Source organism: Acomys russatus, chromosome 16, assembly GCF_903995435.1.
Source record: "Acomys russatus chromosome 16, mAcoRus1.1, whole genome shotgun sequence".
In the NCBI taxonomy this organism is placed as follows: Eukaryota; Metazoa; Chordata; class Mammalia; order Rodentia; family Muridae; genus Acomys; species Acomys russatus.
The window spans coordinates 6,482,855-6,501,643 of record NC_067152.1 but is presented as its reverse complement, the minus strand read 5'-3'; the positions used below and the strand labels follow the sequence as shown (position 1 = coordinate 6,501,643).

The window sequence follows — 18,789 nt, the reverse complement described above, 5'->3', positions numbered from 1 at the left end:
AAAATAGTGTGTGTGTGTGTGTGTGTGTGTGCGCGCGCAAGAGTATACAAACACATGCAGTAGATGTCAGGGGGCCTCCACTACCGCTTTCCATCTCTTCCTTTGAACTTGGGAGTTATTTCTCAGCTAGGTTGGAAGCCAGAAAGCTCTAAGGATCCTCAAGTTTCCATACTCTAGGAGTCAAGCTTGTACCATGCACAGACACCTACCTGGCTTGTTCCACGAGTGCTGGGATCTGAGTCCTAGTTCTTATGACTGCTCTTAACTGCTGAGCTATCTCTCAGCCCTTGGCTGACTCACTAACTAACACTGACCATCTTAGACAGCATACCAAAGGCCAGCACACAAAGTTCTTAAGTCTAAAATCTTCAGGATAAACTTAGTTCTATGACAATAACACAGCAAGATAAACCATATGCAAATAACTTTACCTCTCCATCAGCACACCTCTAAACAAAATCTTACCAGGATGCTTGGTAAGGTTTCTCATAACTACAATTTGAGGTCTAGATAAAAATTAATTAAATCAAATATTCTTTAAACTGTGTCATAACAGAAAAACTTTTAAGTTGATTATAAAAATTATGTTAAAAGAAATGTAAGGCTCTTTCCTACTCCCCAGAACGTGAACATGTTGCAACAGTTAAGGCTCAAATTTCTTTTTTCCAATTAAAAGATGATTCCTGATCTTTTCAAAAGATGAAATCGCCCCCTAACCTTATGGTACTGGAGGCTCTACTATTAAGCTGTGTCGCCTAGCCTTGTTTGCAACAAGACCTCAATCTGCAGTTTTGGCTGGCCTAGACTCCACCGTGCAGTTCAGGCTGCCCTTACATGCAGGCTGGCCTCAACAGTACTGGAATTATAGACATGTGCCACCATACCCAGTTAAAAGACAACATCTTTAGGAGAGACACACAAATTAAACCTAGATTAAGAACCTCTGTCCCTTAGCTTTTTGAAAGATTATTTTCTGGACTAGCTTAGGCCTGAGAATCAAGTCATATGTATGGACTAAAGAATAAAGGAAAAACATACTCTTTGAGCCTTCTGTGAGCAGCTTCCACTCTTCATTGGCCTTACCCAGAATCCTCCTTACATCAACCAGAATTCATTAACATATCAGCTCAAAGCCTAGACTATTTGAATGTTGGGCTACCAGGTAATACCTTCTGTACTTAAATTTCTCTTAAGGACTTCGCTGAGGGAGCAGTTGAATGAGATATAATCTAGCTGGTTACCCTTTTGTCACCTTGACACAAGCTAGAGTAATCTTAGAAGAGGGAAACTGAGTTAAGAGGATGGTTCATCATGTTGGCTTGTGGACAGGTCGGTGGGGCATTTTCGTGGTTAATGGTTGACGTGAAAGGGCCAGGTCCCCTGCAGGCAGCTGCCGCCCAGGGGTCCTGGCTTGTACCATGAGGCAGCCACGGAGGGCAGTCCAATAACCATGCTCCTCACAGCTTCTGCTTTAGTCCCTGCTTGGGTTCCCATCAATGATACAATGTCATCAAGACCTGTGAGCCAAATCCACCCAACTCAGCTTGCTTTTGGTCATGGTGTATATCATAGTGACAGAAAGGAAATTAACACATCTGCTTACAATCCAGATATTTCCAATTTAAGAAATGTCACTGTGCTTACCTTATTTTTAAGAAGAAATTTATTCCTGCAGATCAGAATTTCCCGTAACCACTTGAGAATTTCTGTGCTACTAAGCATTTGATGGCTAGTTAATTTCTTGCAGATGTAAAAAAGCATTTGTGAACTGCAGTAACATAAAGTTCATTGTTACAGAATCATCAAGAACATAATATGAATATAATCACACATACAATGACATTATTTTATAATAGACATATATTTAGAGGTTTCCCTAATTCATAGGTTTTATCTACAATAACAACAAATTAAAAAGAATTCTATCTTTGCAGTGGAGGTAAGAAGAAATCATAAATTCACTGCAAAGAAATAGTTTGGAGTCAGGGCCTGAAAACTGCTGCTTACAGGACAAAGCCACCCAAACTCTAAAAGGAAGTTCCAATGGAACACAGCCACACTCCCTCGCTCCCATGTGGCCTGTTACTCTTTTCTTGCTCCAGAAGTAAAGGTGCACAGCTACACAGAATGGGTGAGCCAGGAAGCTTGGCCCCCTTCCCAGCCGTTAGAGAGCAAGACTGTTTAATTGGTCTCTATACTATACAACACGGCACGGCACCATTGTACTTACAGGTTAGCTACTAGCCACCCACACACTACTACCTGAGCAATTTTTTTTTTTTTTTTTTTTTTTTTTTTTTTGCTAAGAGAATGCCATTTATTGGGAGTATACTTGAGCACTTTAAATGAAGCTTGTCCAAACTAAATGTGCTTTGTGAGATATACTCTAAATTCTGTAGACTTTATAAAAAGAAAAATTATAAAATATCTCATTGACAATTCAAATTGCTTATATGTTAAAATATCTATCAAGTTAAATAAAATGCATTAAAATAAAAAGTTTTCCTTTTATAATGTGTTAGAAGTTAATTACACGTCTCCAATGACTATATTATTATTATTAGGTTTTAACTCAGCCTCTAAATGACCTAGCACTCCCACAACTATGATAAGAGAATGGCAAAACTTGAGGCTTATAGGTTTGCTTCTTCCTAATTTGGTGCTTTCATGCTCATTAAAAGACAGCCATCTATTCAGCCTCAACGATAGACATGAAGCCATGCGTACGCGTGCGTGTGTATTTTGTTGTTGTTTGTGTTTTGAGACAGAGTTTTTCTGTGTAGCTTTGCCTGTCCTGGACTCAATTTGTAGACCAGGCTGTCCTCCAACTCACAAAGATCTGCCTGCCTCTGCCTCCCTGTGTGCTGGGATTAAAGGCGTGAGCTACTACACCCAGCTTATTTTTTTTTTAATTTATAAATATATGCCTGTTTTCACTTACTCAACTAAAACACTAGTATACATAGAAGAGTTACAAAGACCATAGCCCCTCCACCTTTCAATGACTAACAGCATGGCCTCATGCCTGCTCGTTATGTGCAGCACTACTGAGTTGTGAACCTAGTTTAAAAAGTAACAGCTTTAAAAACTAAAAGTAAAGCTGTAAAATATTAATACTTTAGTCTTATAACTGCAAAAATCTACTAAAAACACCACTACAGCCAGGCATGGTGGACACACCTTTAGACCAGCACTCCAGATGCAGAGGCAGGTGGATCGCTATGACTTCAAAGCCAGCCTGGTCTACATAGTGAGTTCTAGGCTAGCCAAGGCTACATAGTTAGACCTACTCAAAGCAACAAATGTGCTGTAACCATAAAGAAACACATAACAGGAGACAGTATATGAAGTACAGTAGCAGGGTGATAAAAATTAGCACCATTTTAAAACTTTTGTTTTGCATATATGTGACATTTCTCTGACAGTTAAGTATTCTAAGGCATAACTGAATAAATCTGACAATAAACTAGATACTGTAAATATAATAGTTAAAGACACACCAAATTAAAAGTTTAAACTAAATTAAAATTTGAAAGTATATATACCTAATTTCCCAAAATGTCTCTACAGGAGCATCAGGATTCCATAAATCGATGCTATCTAACTGATGAAGAACCAGTAAAGCCTGAAATTTTAAAAGAAAAGAATGTGCTGAAATTTTTTTTAGAAAAATAACACTGGATTATTTATTTTACAAACTGAGCGTACAACTGCAGTCTTGAGATACAGTGAAAACAACCTGTTGAAGTCCAAACCAGGAGAACGCAATGCTCTGGAGCATCACCAACCCTTTGCTCTATCATTTTTACTCTAAGTGGCATACACATACAAAGTTGCAAATGAATTCAGAACAATATATGCATACAAAACTGCTTTAATAAATAAACAACAGCCAGGCACGTGCCTTTGATCCCAGCACTTGGGAGGCAGGCAGATCTTTGAGTTCCGGGCTAGCCTGGTCTACAGAGTGAGTCCAGGACAGGCTACACAGGCAAAGGAAAGAAGGAAGTTGGGAGGGGGATAGACAACATGGTTTCAATAATTAATAACTACAAATGTTGTCCTCTAAAATTAACACACACAGGGGAAAGCATGAATTAAGCTGCTTCTTACAAACCTTGTAAATAGAATTGTTTGTTGAGATTGACAGAGGCCTAAAGAAAGCAGAGTTTGTATCTAGTCATAGTTTCAAGTATTTCTTGAGTACTAACAGGAGTTAAATGAGTAACTACCATATAAATATGCTATTTTATAAACTAAAGCCATCAAAGGTTATGAAAGCAGAATCTTCCTTCAAACTTGCTCAGCCTACACTCCACTTTCAAATGTTTCCCCACTCCCTAGCAAATTCTATTGTGCTCTGCACACTCAGTCCACGGTGACACACATACGGGTTCTTTATGCCCCGTATATGAAAACACCAATGAAATGTTATTTGGAACAAGTAATTTATAGTTTCCGTTGAAAATAGCAAAAATTAAAATTTAGTTTAATCATTATTGTGCAAACACTTGGTACAAGTTACTAGTACTTTAGGGTTTTCTGTTGATTTTCATAGAATGGCACAGATTTCATGGGGAACTTAAAGCACTCACTTTCTCTCATTCCATTTAAACGTGGCAGATAAAGACATATTAGAAGATGGGGAGAGAGAGCAGTAGTGAGGAGCAGTCCTGATGGGCTCTAGTGCTTCAGGAGTGCTAGCTCTACTATGGGAACTTGGGGAAAGTTTTCTATCTGGAAAAAAAACAAGGCATAGGAAGATGTTCTTTTTGGAGGGTGTTAACCTGCCTGAGCACATCTGTTTCTACAGGACTCCAAACCATGCACACAGTGAAAGAAGGTAAAGCAGTATTACAGTACAGCATAGAGCGTTAGTCAGGAGTTGGATCCCAAATCCCAGCTTTATGCCTGTCATTTACAAATGGTGTGGCCTTTGGTAAGGCTGGGATATCTTAAGGGTTTTTAGGTGACAGGTTCTCTGTTTAATAGAATTTTTTTGTTTAATCTGAATGAAAGTTTATTAGCTTTTTTCATTTCAATGAGATAATATCCATTTTTATGTCTCATGTCCTCTATTTTAATTTTCCATACTGCCATAAGTCATTTGACAAATATATACCCTGAGAAGTGCCTCAAAGGTGACCCTGTCATCATGTCAGTACTACAGAACACAGATACTGACATAAAAAAGATGGCTATGGGTCATTAGATGAAACAATGTGTTGGGAAACACCTTACTGTTACTGATTTATTGTTGATGAGTATGTTGCTACCTAATGTGTGACTGACCTACTTCAGAAAAGCTGCAAGCACATATACTCATCTAGTAACTCAGTATTTTCAAACACTGCTGAATGGTTTACATGGGCTTTAATGGATGTTTAGTAGCATGTCAAGTTGAAATATTCTCTTAAATATTAGCACATTTTCTTTTCTTTTCTTTTTAAAAGATCTTTATTTATTATGTATACAGTGCTCTGCCTGCATGTACACCTGCAGGCCAGAAGAGGGCATCAAATCATATTATAGATGGTTGTGAGCCACCATGTGGTTGCTGGGAATTGAATTCAGGACCTCTGGAAGAACAACCAGTGCTCTTCACCTCTGAGCCATCTCTCCAGCCCCCCATTTTCTTATTAATGAAAAATAAAATCCTCCTGACACTCTATTAGAATATACATATATTTTTATCTTGAATTATACCTAATATACATAAGACAAGAAACATAAGGATTGATTATCTGGGTGAAAGCAATCAAAATAATTGACAGATCTGCCAAAAAGAGTATAAGCAATGCACAAATTCTTAGGATGAATAGTGTGACATACACAATGGTGGGGCCATGGCCACCAAAGGACTGAGGCCTACTCTGCCATCTCTCAGTGCTTTTGTCCCTGGTCCTGGTCCTGAGCAGGACTGTGGGTGAGGGCTGAGCTCACAGGCTCCTCGGAAGATGCCAGACCAAGCCCTTCAACAGATGCTAGACAGAAGTTGCTGGGTCTTTTGCCACTGATGAAGATGATAGAAGAGCTGACTGGGTGAGACCATGCAAGCGCAGAAAATCTACTAAGTGGGTTCACCAGGCTTGTCTACAATGCCGGGTAGAAGAAATACAAAGAGAAAAACAACACAGGCAGACCGACATGTCCCCAGTGTAATGCTGAATATGTAATAGTTCTTCCAAAGTTGGGTCCAGTTGTTTATGTCTTGGATTTTGCCCTTTTGCTGAAGCAGGAACAATGGTTGTGTCTATCTCCTGGATGGCTGTGACTTACAGAGCAGTGACAGTGATGCAGGTTGTAGGCCATAAGGAAGGGCTGGGTGTTATGAAGTGAGCTGACTATTTCTTTTGATTGGACTTCCTACTATTCCTGTCACACTAATACTAATCAAAATGACTCTCTGGAGGACTATGTGCTTAGCTTATGACATAAATATTCAAACAGTCCACAAATTTTGAACAGTATATTTCCAGGGATTGGTTGTCCTATTCCCCAAATTCCAGCTGAAGCTAATCCTTTAGCAGATCATGTCTCTGCTACCCAAATTTTGTGTGGAGCCCTTGATAAACAGATGTTCAGTAGTGTTAACTCAATTTAGCCTAGCACAACACTCAAGGAGGCAGAGGCAGGTGGATCGCTGTGAGTTCGAGGCCAGCCTCCTAGTCTACAAGCAAGTCTTGAACAGTCAAGACTACACAGAGAAACCTTGTCTCGAAAAACAAAAACAAAAAAAGAAAAAAGAAAATGGAGGAAGACACAGTGACACAGTATTTCTGGATTCCATTTGAGTTTGTTTCTCTTAGCATACAAATTTTTTTTTCAATGGCAATCACAACTTTGTATATCCTCTTTGGGAGAGATCAAAATAAGACAAGCTTGAAGAAATTAGACTAAAAATTAGATGTTAAAGGCCATATAACAGAGGTTGGAGGAATCTTTAAATCAAAATAGGAAATCTTCAGAGAAATCCAATCTGGAACTTCCAATAACATCAAAAGAGGTAGTTCCAGATGAAAAATTCCACAAAGGCTTGAAGAAATTGCAGAATGTCAGCCCATTGAGATGCTGGGTAAAAAGGCTTTGGCTCTAGGCCAACATGGCCAGACAAGACATTGTATGTGTACAGTCAAGGTTCAGCTATTGGATGAAGGGCTATATGCTAAAATATAAATTCAGATCCTGTTTGGTGTTGCCTTGGAACAAGGTCATACAGTGGCTTGTGTGCTCCATTTTGGAGAGTTTAGAGAGCTGAAATATATGTACTATGCCATAGGCTCATAGTCAGAATTCTAATGGAATTTTGCCTTAAATTCTGGAGAGTATGGTTCTAAGGTTATACAAAGATGGTACCTGTCTTGGAGATGCCTTTTGCCACTTGGGGCTGACGGTGCATCAATATGTATGTCCATTGTAATAGAAGAATTTTTTAGATATTATGACATGAAACTTATAGGTCATACTTATAATCCTATATGTCACATAATTATGAAAAGATCTAACTACAATTTTTTAAAAGGTGGTCATAAAACATAAGGGGAATATAGTATTTCCCCAAAATAGATTAAATAATGATTTATTGATTTTAAAATTTGCAAATGAGACATATGGCACACCTGCTAAGATACACTGGACTTTAGAAAGGACTACTAAACTAGATCAGCACATAAGGGTCCTAATTCCAAATTAGAAGACAATTAGAAGACAGGAAATGTGTTGCGTTGGGGAGGAAAATATGCTCTTGTCTCAACAGGAAACAAAAAGCTATGCATTTCACTCAAACTGTTGGAAATCAGATTTTACAGAGGGAGACCTCTTGAAGATCTTGGCTGCAGATAGAAGGAAAGAAATCAAAAAGACCAAACAAGACAGGTAACAGAATTTGCTGAGGCTCCACATAGGAGCAGCTCTGAGATTGACTGAGACATGAAAATGTCTCCAGGCAGGACTTCAGGTATGCATGGCCAGGAAATCTTCGGCTACAAATTCCTCAGGACTTATCATGCCATTCTTTTAAATGGCATAGATAATATTTTATTTTATAGATTGGCTATACAGTCCAAATTAACTTATACAGAAAAACAAAGGCCTTACCTGCTCAAGCAGAGAACTGTCGTTAACTGAACTGTGCTCAGTGCACAGCTCATACATATATTAACACAATAATGTATAATACCTTTTAAAGTTTACATATTTCGCATAGGAAGAGGCCCAGACACCAAAAAAGACAAGACAAGCAGCTCAGGTGATCCTACCTACATGGCCTCAAAAAATGTTTCTTCAATAATCGGCATCTAGGACAACTTCAAAATAGCTCTCTTGCATCACTGTCCCAGTCAGGGTTTCAGCTACGCTCTCAAGTGCCTAAGAATTCAGAGACTGGACAGCAAAAGTTACAACTAGCTTTCTTAAGACTGACAATGTTTCAATTTTCTTGGGCTCCCAAAAAGAAAAACTATGTCCCAAATCAGCAGGAAGCAATTAAAAAAAAAAAAAAAAAAAAACCTATGTCCCAAGGGGTAGACCTTTTTGTCATCCTATGGGTAAAATATGTTTGTTATAATTTTTAAACAGTCAGTTATAAAAATAATATAATAATTAAAGGGGCTGTTGAATCTACTTTTGGATCAAAGAGCATTAATAAAAATCTTACACTGGTATACACTGATACAGATAAGATTATATTTGGTTACAACATGCTAAGGTACTGTAACTATGTAATTCTTAAATTCTAGTCTTTTGAAAGCAGTTATTACCAAGTGTTTAGGATAACTAAGAAATATGTATTATTAGTTAGACAATCAAACTCATGGTCATGCTCGATACTAGTTTAGTTAATTACAAAATATATATTTCCTAGATTGATAAGAAAAAAATAGCTAGAAACAATTCAAATAACACAGATGGTCTTCAAAAACCTCAGAAATATACAGCATATGGCACTTAAAGACTTTCTTAACTTAACGCTTTTTGGTAATGAGACAAGGCTGTTCTGGACAGCTCCCCTGTTCTGCTTCAAAGAGCATCAAAGGCTTCATAGGTGGCAAGCTAGCCATGAGGTGAAGAAATGTCCTAGCATCAACGATGACAAATTGGATGCAGGAGAGCCGACTGCCAAGCTTTCCAAGGACAAGGCAGAAAAGTCAAATATTCTGAGCCAGAAGGCTGAAGATAATGCTCCAACATTATGGAGAAATTTGGAGGATTGTCCAGGCAGCCAAATATCTCTGTCATTTCTATACTTTTGGAAGCTACTTACCTGCACTTCCTATATATTCGGGTAATATTTATTCCTTCCTATGTTTCTGGTGTTATTGAGAAATAGATAATTATAGACTCATTTAAACTAAAATTGTTTAGGATGATAGAAATTGATAGATAGCAGAATATTTTATCCAAGGGTGCCAAAGATATAAGCCAAAGATGTAAGTCTTACCTAATAACTTTACTATTGTTACTATTAAATATAGTTTTTATTGTAAGAGAAAGGGCCTTTTATTATTAGACTAAAAGGGAGAGATGTAGGCATGAGGTTACTATGTAATTCAAATGCTGTTTTCTGTACCCCTTATATCTGGTTGCAGTCCTTGTTCTAAGACTCTCCTGCCTTGGTGTTGTATAAACACTGCTCCCCAATTGTCCCCTAATATGCCAATAAAGCAGTTTGGAGCCAATAGCTGAGCCAGGAAGAAGAGGCCTGAACTTCCTTCCAGGCAGGAGTGGAAGAGATAGAGGGAGCCACAGGGAGAGGTCCAGAAGGCATTAGGAGAGATCCAGCTGAGCAGGGAGAGCCACAAAGTGCTAGTATCTTGTGGATTTATGCTGGGAGGAAGCAGATTATTTTAGAATGTTAAGAATAGAGTAATTCCCAGCACTTGGGAGACAGAGGCGGGCAGATCTCTTGTGAATTCAATGACAGCTTGGTCTACAAAGTAAAGTCCAGGACAATCAGGGCTCTGTTACCCAGAGAAATGCTGTCTCCAAAAAAACCAAAACCAAAAACAGAACAAAACAAAAACCAACCAACCAAAAAAAGAATAGAGTAGTAACTGCTCAGTTACTGTGCTGTGAAGCTTGTTAAACAAATAATAAGACTCTCAATTATTGGGTGATAGCTGGATTAAGAGAGAAACTGAGAAACAGTTTTATAAAAATAACTTTTAACAACACACATGGTAAATGATTGTATGAGGAATGCACAAGTATTGTGGGTATACATTTCAAATACTTCTATCTTGAAGCACAAGGGATATTGGTACAGGAGATAATCTGGAGAGAAGAACATGAGAAGTTTCACTGTCTGTGTGTCCCACCATTACCTGCTCAACACTGCCAATACCAGGAAGGCCTTTTAGACCTCACCTTCCAGGCATCCACTCTTTGTAAAAGCAGCCACGCTTCTGAATGCCATCACCAGACTGTTTTGCTTGTTTTTAAACTTTATGTAAAGGGAGCCAAAAGCATGCACTTTGCATTTGGTGATTTTCATTCAATGTCATGTCTAGGAGATTCACCCAGCTTTTGCACTCATCAGTAACTCATATGGGTCTATGTAGCCCTGACTGTCCTACAATCAAGCTGTTTAGGGTGGTGGTGGTGCTTTGCATTGGTTGGAAATTACTCAAGAAAGATGAAAATTCTGTTCACATGCATACATAAATATATGAACCTACAGGTTATCCATCTGTCTTTTCTTTTTCTCCTTCACCATCTTCATTTTGGTGACAAGGTCCTACTCTATAGCGCTGGGTGGCCTAGAACTTTATGAGTTTTGTAAATGGACATTTGCATTTACGGTGGCTCTATGACTAGGAATAAACTGTTAGCTTGTATGTTTAACTTTGACATTACAAAATATCATTTAATGGTAATTATACTAAATTATACTCCGTAGTGTGTAAATGAAAACACAGTATCTACATTTTAAGATTTGTAAATTTTTTGTCTTGATTTCTATTTTAATTCTACTTTGTCAATAAAATATTTCAATACTTTGTAAGTTTTGTTAGTCTTCCCCTATGCTAAATATTTTCCAGGTATGCTTGAAAGGAAAGTACTCTGAGCTTGGCGTGGTGGCGCACGCCTTTAATCCCAGCACTAGGAAGGCAGATGGATCTCTTTGAGTTTGAGGCCAGCCTGGTCTACAAAGTGAATCCAGGACAGCCAGGGCTACACAGAGAAACCCTGTCTCGGAAAACAAACAAACAAACAACAACAACAAAAAAAAGACGGGAGGAGGAGCAAGGAAGGAAGGAAGGAAGGAAGGAAGGAAGGAAGGAAGGGAGGGAGGGAGGGAGGGAGTGAAGGGTGAACAATCTCTGCACTCAATGTTGTATATTCCACTGAATGATGATGCATCCCACCCTTACTCTGCTGTGTGTTGGGGAAGTCCTTGAGTATACCACCATATCTGGATCTGTGAACAGCTCCTTACTTCATATCCCTGTATATATATTCTGAAGTTTTATTAACTTGACACAGTTTTACTTCCTAGACAGACTAAACACTGGCAATGTAAGATCTCTATCTCTGTTCCTAATATATATGGGGCTAGAGTGATGGCTCAACAGCTAAGAAAATTTGCCTTAAAAAAAAAAAAGAAAAGAAAAGAAAAGAAGATTTGCCTTTGGTTCCTACCATCCATCTCAGCTGGTTCACAACCACCTGTTTGTAACTTCAACTACAGGAGATCCAACATCCTCTTCTGGTCTCCCTGGGCCCCCACACTGTGTGCACACACTTACACAGATATACACCCTTACATGTAACTAAAGCTTCTTTGCTCTCTATGTACTGCACTATACTTTTCTGTGCTTGTACTATCTATCTTCCAGGGTCCTTATATCTATGTTTTGCCAGTTGTGAAGACCATACAGTAAAAACTTTTTCATTAGTTGGAATTTACTCAAAAAATAAATTAAAAATCTGTTCACATTATAGATTTATATATAAGTGAAGCAAAAGGCTATCAACGTTTTTCCTTCTTCTTCATCATCTTCACCATTTTTGGTGACAGGGTCTTACTCTGTAGTAAGCTGGCCTGGAACTCACCATGTAGACCAGGCTGGCTTCAAACTCAACTTTTCCTGACTGCTGGGAATGAAGGCATACACCACCATATGCAGCGAGAACTCTATTTTTAAAGTGTCAAAAGCAAACACAAATGATTGTCAACAGATAAATAAACAAATAATGCTATATTCATACAATGGGTCACTAAACAGAATAAAATAGGATGAACCTTTAAAAAACAACTACCAACAACACAGCTACAGCAATTATGCTGAACTAAAAATAAAAATTTTTATTTATATAAAATACAAACTAATTTATATTAACAAAGCAAATCAATTATTACAAAGGAGGCAAGGGGCAAACAAGGGGTGAGAAGGGGCAGGGACGGCAAAGGATATAGCATTAATGTTCAGTAGTAATAGATGGTGTCTACCAATGAGCCCTTTAATGAACAAATCAATAGAATTCATCATCAATCAGAAAAAGGAAACAAATGTGCAACAATACACATGAATGTCAAAAAAAAGAAAACCACTTCCTTATTTGAAGGGGGGGGAATAAGATCATAGTTGATGAATTCTGTTCAGGAACTCTAAGCTTGGGAAGCTAACCTGGAGTGACACAATCAGACCAGGAAATGTGTTGAATAGGGCAAGGGTATTACTTGCAGAAAGGGAACTCTGGGGTGAATAGAAATATTCCATGTCTTAAATTACTCATTATGTAAATTATACAACAACAAATTTTATTTAAAGGTGTACGTTTAGGTTGTCAATTTAAAAATAATATTTAAAAATAAACTTTGAGCTGATGAGGTGGCTCTCTGGGTAAAGGCACTTGCTGTCAAGCCTGACATTCTGAGTTCGATGCCCAGGACCCATTGGTGGAAAGAGAGACCCAACTCCTGCAACTTATCCTCTGACCTCCACATGTATGCTGTGGTATGCAAACATTCCCCACAAAATGGATAAGTAAATGTAGACATTTGTTGTTGTTGTTGTTGTTGTTTTGAGATAAGGTCTTTCTATGTAGCCCTGGCTGTACCAGAAATCACAATGTAGACCAGGCTGGTCTCAAACTCAGAAATCCACCTGTCTCTGTATCCTGAGAGCTGGGATTAAAGGTGTGCACCACCACCACCCTACTAGAAGTATCAATTCATTCAAAAGTCAACTTTTTTAACTTAGTAGGTTGGTTATAATTTTAAAAGAGACAGTAACAAGTGACATCAAAGGTAAAGAAATACCAAACACCAATACACTGCTAATGGAAATACAAAATGATACAGTAACTTTAACAGCATTATTTGTGGTAATCCTCAAACAGAAATAACCCTGGATGTCTATCACCCACTGCCTGCGGCTCATCGTATAAAGTCCTTGTTACAGAAGCCTGACAACCCGAGTTCAATCCCTGGAGCTCATGTAAGGGTGGGAGGAGAGGACCAGTCCACAAGGCTGTCCCCCTGACTTCCAGACAGTACAGTGCAAGTACACACACACACACACACACACACACACACATTACCCCATCACTCAGACACAATAATAAATTCAAGAAATAAAGAAACCATCAACTTCCAATTTTATTTACACAATGTAATCCAAATAAAACATGGCTTGTGACACACAACTATAACTCTAGCTAGTGTAAGGGCTGAAGGAGGAGGAATGCTTTAGGATTTAGAGACCAGGCAGAATATAGTAAAATCTTGTCTCAAAAACAAACAAACAGAAAGAATCTATAGGAGCTGGTACACACACACACACACACACACACACACACACACACACACACACACACACACACACACCAAAACAAAACAAAAACCCTCTTCTGACATCCTCAGGCAATGCATGCACAGTACACATGTCTACATTCACACAAAACATATGTAATAAAATAAGTAAGCCTTAATAAATAACTAGTACAATGATTTGCTGCTACCTATAATATAAAGCAAATATAAACCCCCAATGCAGTTTATAAAACATAAAGACACAAACATACCATTTCCAACAGATATCCATTTACCGCTCACAAAAAGTGTACACACACACACACACACACACACACACACACACAAAATTAAAATAAAAATAAGTAGATAGAGGGGCGGGAAAGGTGGCTGGGGGGTTGAGAGTGTACACAGCTCTTAAAGAAGACCCAAGTTCCCAGTGCCCACATCAGGTATCTCACAATGACCTGTAACTCCAGCTCCAGGGAGTCTGACACTATTTTCTGGCTCTTGCAGGTACTACATTCATGTGTGTGTATACACACACACACACACACACACACACACACACACACTTTTAAAATTTTTTAAAAATAATTTTTAAAGAGAAAGTGCATAGAAAGAGTCAAATTGTTTAAAAAATAAAGTCTTAGAAGAAGAACACAGACAGTTACAATCTTTCTCTCAGGAGCTGAGAATCCACTTCCCCTTACCTCCATAGCTTCCTGAGCGATCTCTGGCATGTGTGACTGAGGAACCAGTTGAACGAGCCCAGTAATTAGTTCTGCTGTACTGCCTTGAGTTTCAGGGCCCTGTTTTCTTGGATTCTGCAAGAGAAAAGCAAACCTCAATTTTAATTTTTATTATATTTATTTTTTTATTTATATGTATGTGTGCCTGTGTATATGGAACATGTATGTAGGTAGCCATGGAGGCAGAAGAGAGTGTTGGACTCCCTGGAGCTGGAGTTAGTCAATAATGATCTGCCTGATGTGGGTGCTGGGAACCAAACTTAGGAACTCTGAAAGAGCAGGAAGTGCTCAAGTACTGAGCAATCTCTCCAGCCCCTTCAAACAGTAAAAAAAGAAAGATGTGGCCTGATATGGTGGCATGTGCCTTCAATCCTAGCACTCGTGAGGCAGAAGCAGGCAGATCGCTGTGAGCTTGAGGCCAGACAGCTCTGCAGAGTTAGTTCCAAGACAGTCACAGCGGCAGCTGCATAACAGAGACTTTATCTCAAAACGACAAAAAAAAAAGGGGGGGGAGGGGAAGGTAGGGAAGGTGTCTCCTGCTTTCCAGCAGTCTCAGGAAGAAAGCAAATATTAATTAAACTACTAGATAAGTGCCAAACTGCAAAAGAGGTCGGAGCTGTAAAGGAGCCTGCACTACGAGCCCAGTCAGGTGGGTCTCCACACGTAGTGGTAATGGCGTAGAATGGGCAGGAGCTGCTCTACACAGAGGAAGAGGAGCAGGCTGCAGGCTGAAAGGCGCAGGCACAGGATGAAGCATGAGGAAGGGCTGGTTGACAGGCATTGTGAGTGGAGGGGAGTAAACAAAACGGAAATGCTAGGTGCACAAGGAGCGACACATGACGGAGGGCCTGAGTGACCTTGCACTTCTATTTGGAGTTTGGCTTTTAACACAAGAGCAACTTTGGCCAAAAGATTTTAAGTTGGCCCAGGCATGACAAGATTCTTCAAAGAGGACACTATAATTTAGTGCTGGGAAATGATTGTGAATGTAAGAGATGGTAGCAATCAGGAAGCTGGAAAAACATGGAGTGACAAGAACAAAGATAGTAAAAACAGAAGACACAATCATATTGCTTTTTAAAAGATGCCATGATTAAGGCCATTTTTACATTTCTCCTAATGGTTTAGAATTTATGTGTAAAATGCTCTATTTTACTTTCCTGTGGCTGCTGAGGAAGTTATCTAACCACTAGATGGCAGCAAAGGAAGCAATTTCCATGGACTAGGCTGCTGTCAGAGGTAGTGACAGTTGCCTATCAAAGGAAACCATATCCACCCACCCAACTCCACCAAGCACAAAACAAAAGCCCGACAAAGGGTGGAGGTAGGCCAGTGGTCGAACACTGCTTGTATTATAAGTCTACTAGACTCTGGTTCAACCTCCAACATCATCAAGGAAAATAAAAAGGATTTCACAACTCTTGGAAAATAGCAAATTTTACTTAAACTCTTTTCCCTCAAACAATTAAATCCTTGTTCTTCAGACAATAACCTATTTAACATGAAAAACTCTGGTGACTCTGGCCCATTGCTGAACATAAATTACAGCCACATAACCAGATTAACCCTAGAATTATGTGGTATGCATAGTGAGATGCCATCACAGCTCATGCCACACACCAGAAAGACCAAGAGAAAAAATTTTCAGAGTCTACTGACAAATTTTATAAAAGTTTTCCAAGCCAAGGATCTAACAACTTTAACAGACTCTCAAGTTTGGATACACTTTTCAAAAAAGCACAAAAAGATCACAGGTCTTCTCTCGGGGTAAACAATCCTTAGGAAACTTCATCCTTTCTGTTTCTATTATCTCTCATTATCAGAAAAATTGCTAGTGTGTAAGAATTTTTAAATTCTGGAGTGGAGGCCTGATAGTACATCCCTGTAATACAAGCACTCAGGGATGTCTAAAAGGCCAACCTGGGCTACACAACAAGTCCAGTGTCAGTATGGCATACATAGCAAACTCAATGCCAACCGAGTATACGCAGCAAGACTTTGTCTCAAGAATCAAACAAAACTTATGTGTGAACATATTAAGTACACTTGTGCAGACATACAAACACACACACACACATATGTGCACACACACAACTTGGGGTTCAGAGAATTCTTGAAACCACAGGCAGTTATAGTTATGAATGCGTGTATTTTAGTAACTTGAAGAGCATAGCAGCAAAACTGTAAAGCACCAAAGCATTTTAAAAGCCTGATACTAGCAAGGCATGGTGGTGCACGCCTTTCCCAGCATCTGGGAGGCAGAGGCAGGTGGATCTCTGTGAGTTCAAGGCCATCCTGGTCTACAAAGCGAGTCCGGGACAGCCAGTGCTACACAGAGAAACCCTGTCTTAGAAAGCCAAAAACTAAAACAGTAAAATCCTGATACTGAGTAAAGCAGTAGGAAATGTAGCATGATGGCGCTCTGCAGGGACTAGACAGGCCTGATAAAAGTTGATGGAATGAAGCTGTTTTACTTGGACATTAATAATGTTAATGCTAACTGAATCTTATTAATAGTAGCAGTAACTAATTTTTTGTTATTGCTTATAATATGCCAGGAATTGTTCCTAAAAAGCCTTACGCATCCTACTTCACTCTTAATGATCTCTCTGAGGAAGGAGCTGTTATTAGCTACTGTTTCCAATGAGCACCCTAAGGTGCAGAGGTTAAGTAAATCACTTGCTAGCAACTAGTCTTTCTCCAGAGCCCATGTGTAACTATCACTTGGTTACAGTGTTCACATTAGCTCTTAATTACTCTGTGTACCAAAGCGATGCTCTCAGGAATCGGGAGCTCTGAAAAGCAGAGTTTGGGCAATAATTGGATACTAAGCACTCTCATTTATACTTTCTCTTCTAATGTGGTTAAACAGAGCCAATGATAACAGAAGGCTATGGAGGAACACAGGAAGTGTGCTATAAAAGCAAACTTGTTTAGCAATAGCAAATAGAATGAATGGTGTAGATACACAGCACACTGATTTTACAGTTGTCTGTTCCACATGATTCCACAGATACGCCTGCTTATAATGCACGAACTAAAACAGAACAAGGGCAAATGATGTCACTAAAGATGGTTCAATGATAAGAGAGAGGTTAGAAGATGTGATCTAATTATAGACGACTTCTCTGGCAGTTAGCTTTCTTGGCAATGTCTTAGAGGTCACTCATACAGTTTAGAAAGGATTTTGGACTTTCAGCTCAAACAAATTAGTGTAATAATTTTAAATAATTTCATTCAAAATACTTACACAAAGCAAAAGCTTTGGATCTGCATGAATTAGTTTCACCATGGACAAAAGAAGGTATTTATAGCTCCTTGTCTCCAGATCTGTAGGCTTTTCTTTAAATTTAAGGCTTGTTACCTTTTCTTTAAATGTAAGACTCTAATAACAAAACAAAAACATGACATCACCTTAGTATGAACCAGACATCAGATGCAGTACAATAGCTATACTTTATAGAAGAAATTATTTAAAAAGCTTTAAAAAAACACACATTTTATACCACCACATGTATGATACCGGTAGAAACATAAGGTAATAAACATACATTTAACACTGTATGTTTAAAAATGTTTTTATAGCATTTACATCATTCTTATATAATAATCTAGTAATGTTTAATGAAAACCTAAAACACTAGAGGCTAATATCAAGTTGACTCTTGGGTTCTAAAAAACTGGTTCTCAAATATAAAAATTTAAGAGGAAAAATATTGGGCCTCTACCTTATACAAATATACATACTGAATTCAAACTAGCAAACTTATCCCACATGCACATATGCAAATATCCTATAGACTGTGCCACATTGTCAACTGTAAGACGCATCCCTTCTTGGCTGTACTAAGAGAAATGAAAACCTGTTGCGAATCCTGGGATACCACACAGAGGGAAGTAAACATGCACTTTTTGTATTTATAGCTTTAGTTATGAAATTGCTTTTTTTATTTTGATGGCATTTCCTCTTTTAAGTTATAGAGTGCATACATACATTTGCCTTTTTGCATAAGAATATTTATAAAACAGAACTCTGGTGAAAATGTGGTTCAATTACAGAGATATTATGGTCAATTGTTTTAATTGATTTAATTAATTCTGAACATTAGTCAATGAAAAAAATTAACATTTACATTCTCTGGGTTCATTATCACTCTATTTTCTCTCTAGTCTTATAAAATATTTCTTTTAACTAACACACACACACACACACACACACACACACACACACATCTGCTTTGACCTTGATGCCAGCAGTGCATACATATAAAGACACAGGGA

The 18,789-nt window shown here is 38.5% G+C and overlaps 1 protein-coding gene and 1 pseudogene across 2 annotated transcripts in view; one reads left to right on the top strand and one right to left on the bottom strand.

The window, feature by feature from the left end:
* Nf1 (neurofibromin 1) overlaps nucleotides 1-18,789 on the bottom strand; it is a 243,776-nt gene that overhangs the window by 133,916 nt on the left and 91,071 nt on the right. For both annotated transcript variants that reach the window (XM_051158073.1, XM_051158074.1), the window contains exons 13-16: nucleotides 17,759-17,893; nucleotides 14,470-14,583; nucleotides 3,546-3,625; nucleotides 1,645-1,768 (exon numbers count right to left, since the gene is read on the bottom strand). In XM_051158073.1, coding sequence (XP_051014030.1) covers nucleotides 1,645-1,768; nucleotides 3,546-3,625; nucleotides 14,470-14,583; nucleotides 17,759-17,893 — 453 coding nt within the window. The remainder of the gene's footprint in view (nucleotides 1-1,644; nucleotides 1,769-3,545; nucleotides 3,626-14,469; nucleotides 14,584-17,758; nucleotides 17,894-18,789) is intronic.
* On the top strand, nucleotides 5,958-6,604 carry LOC127200156 (E3 ubiquitin-protein ligase MARCHF5-like; annotated as a pseudogene).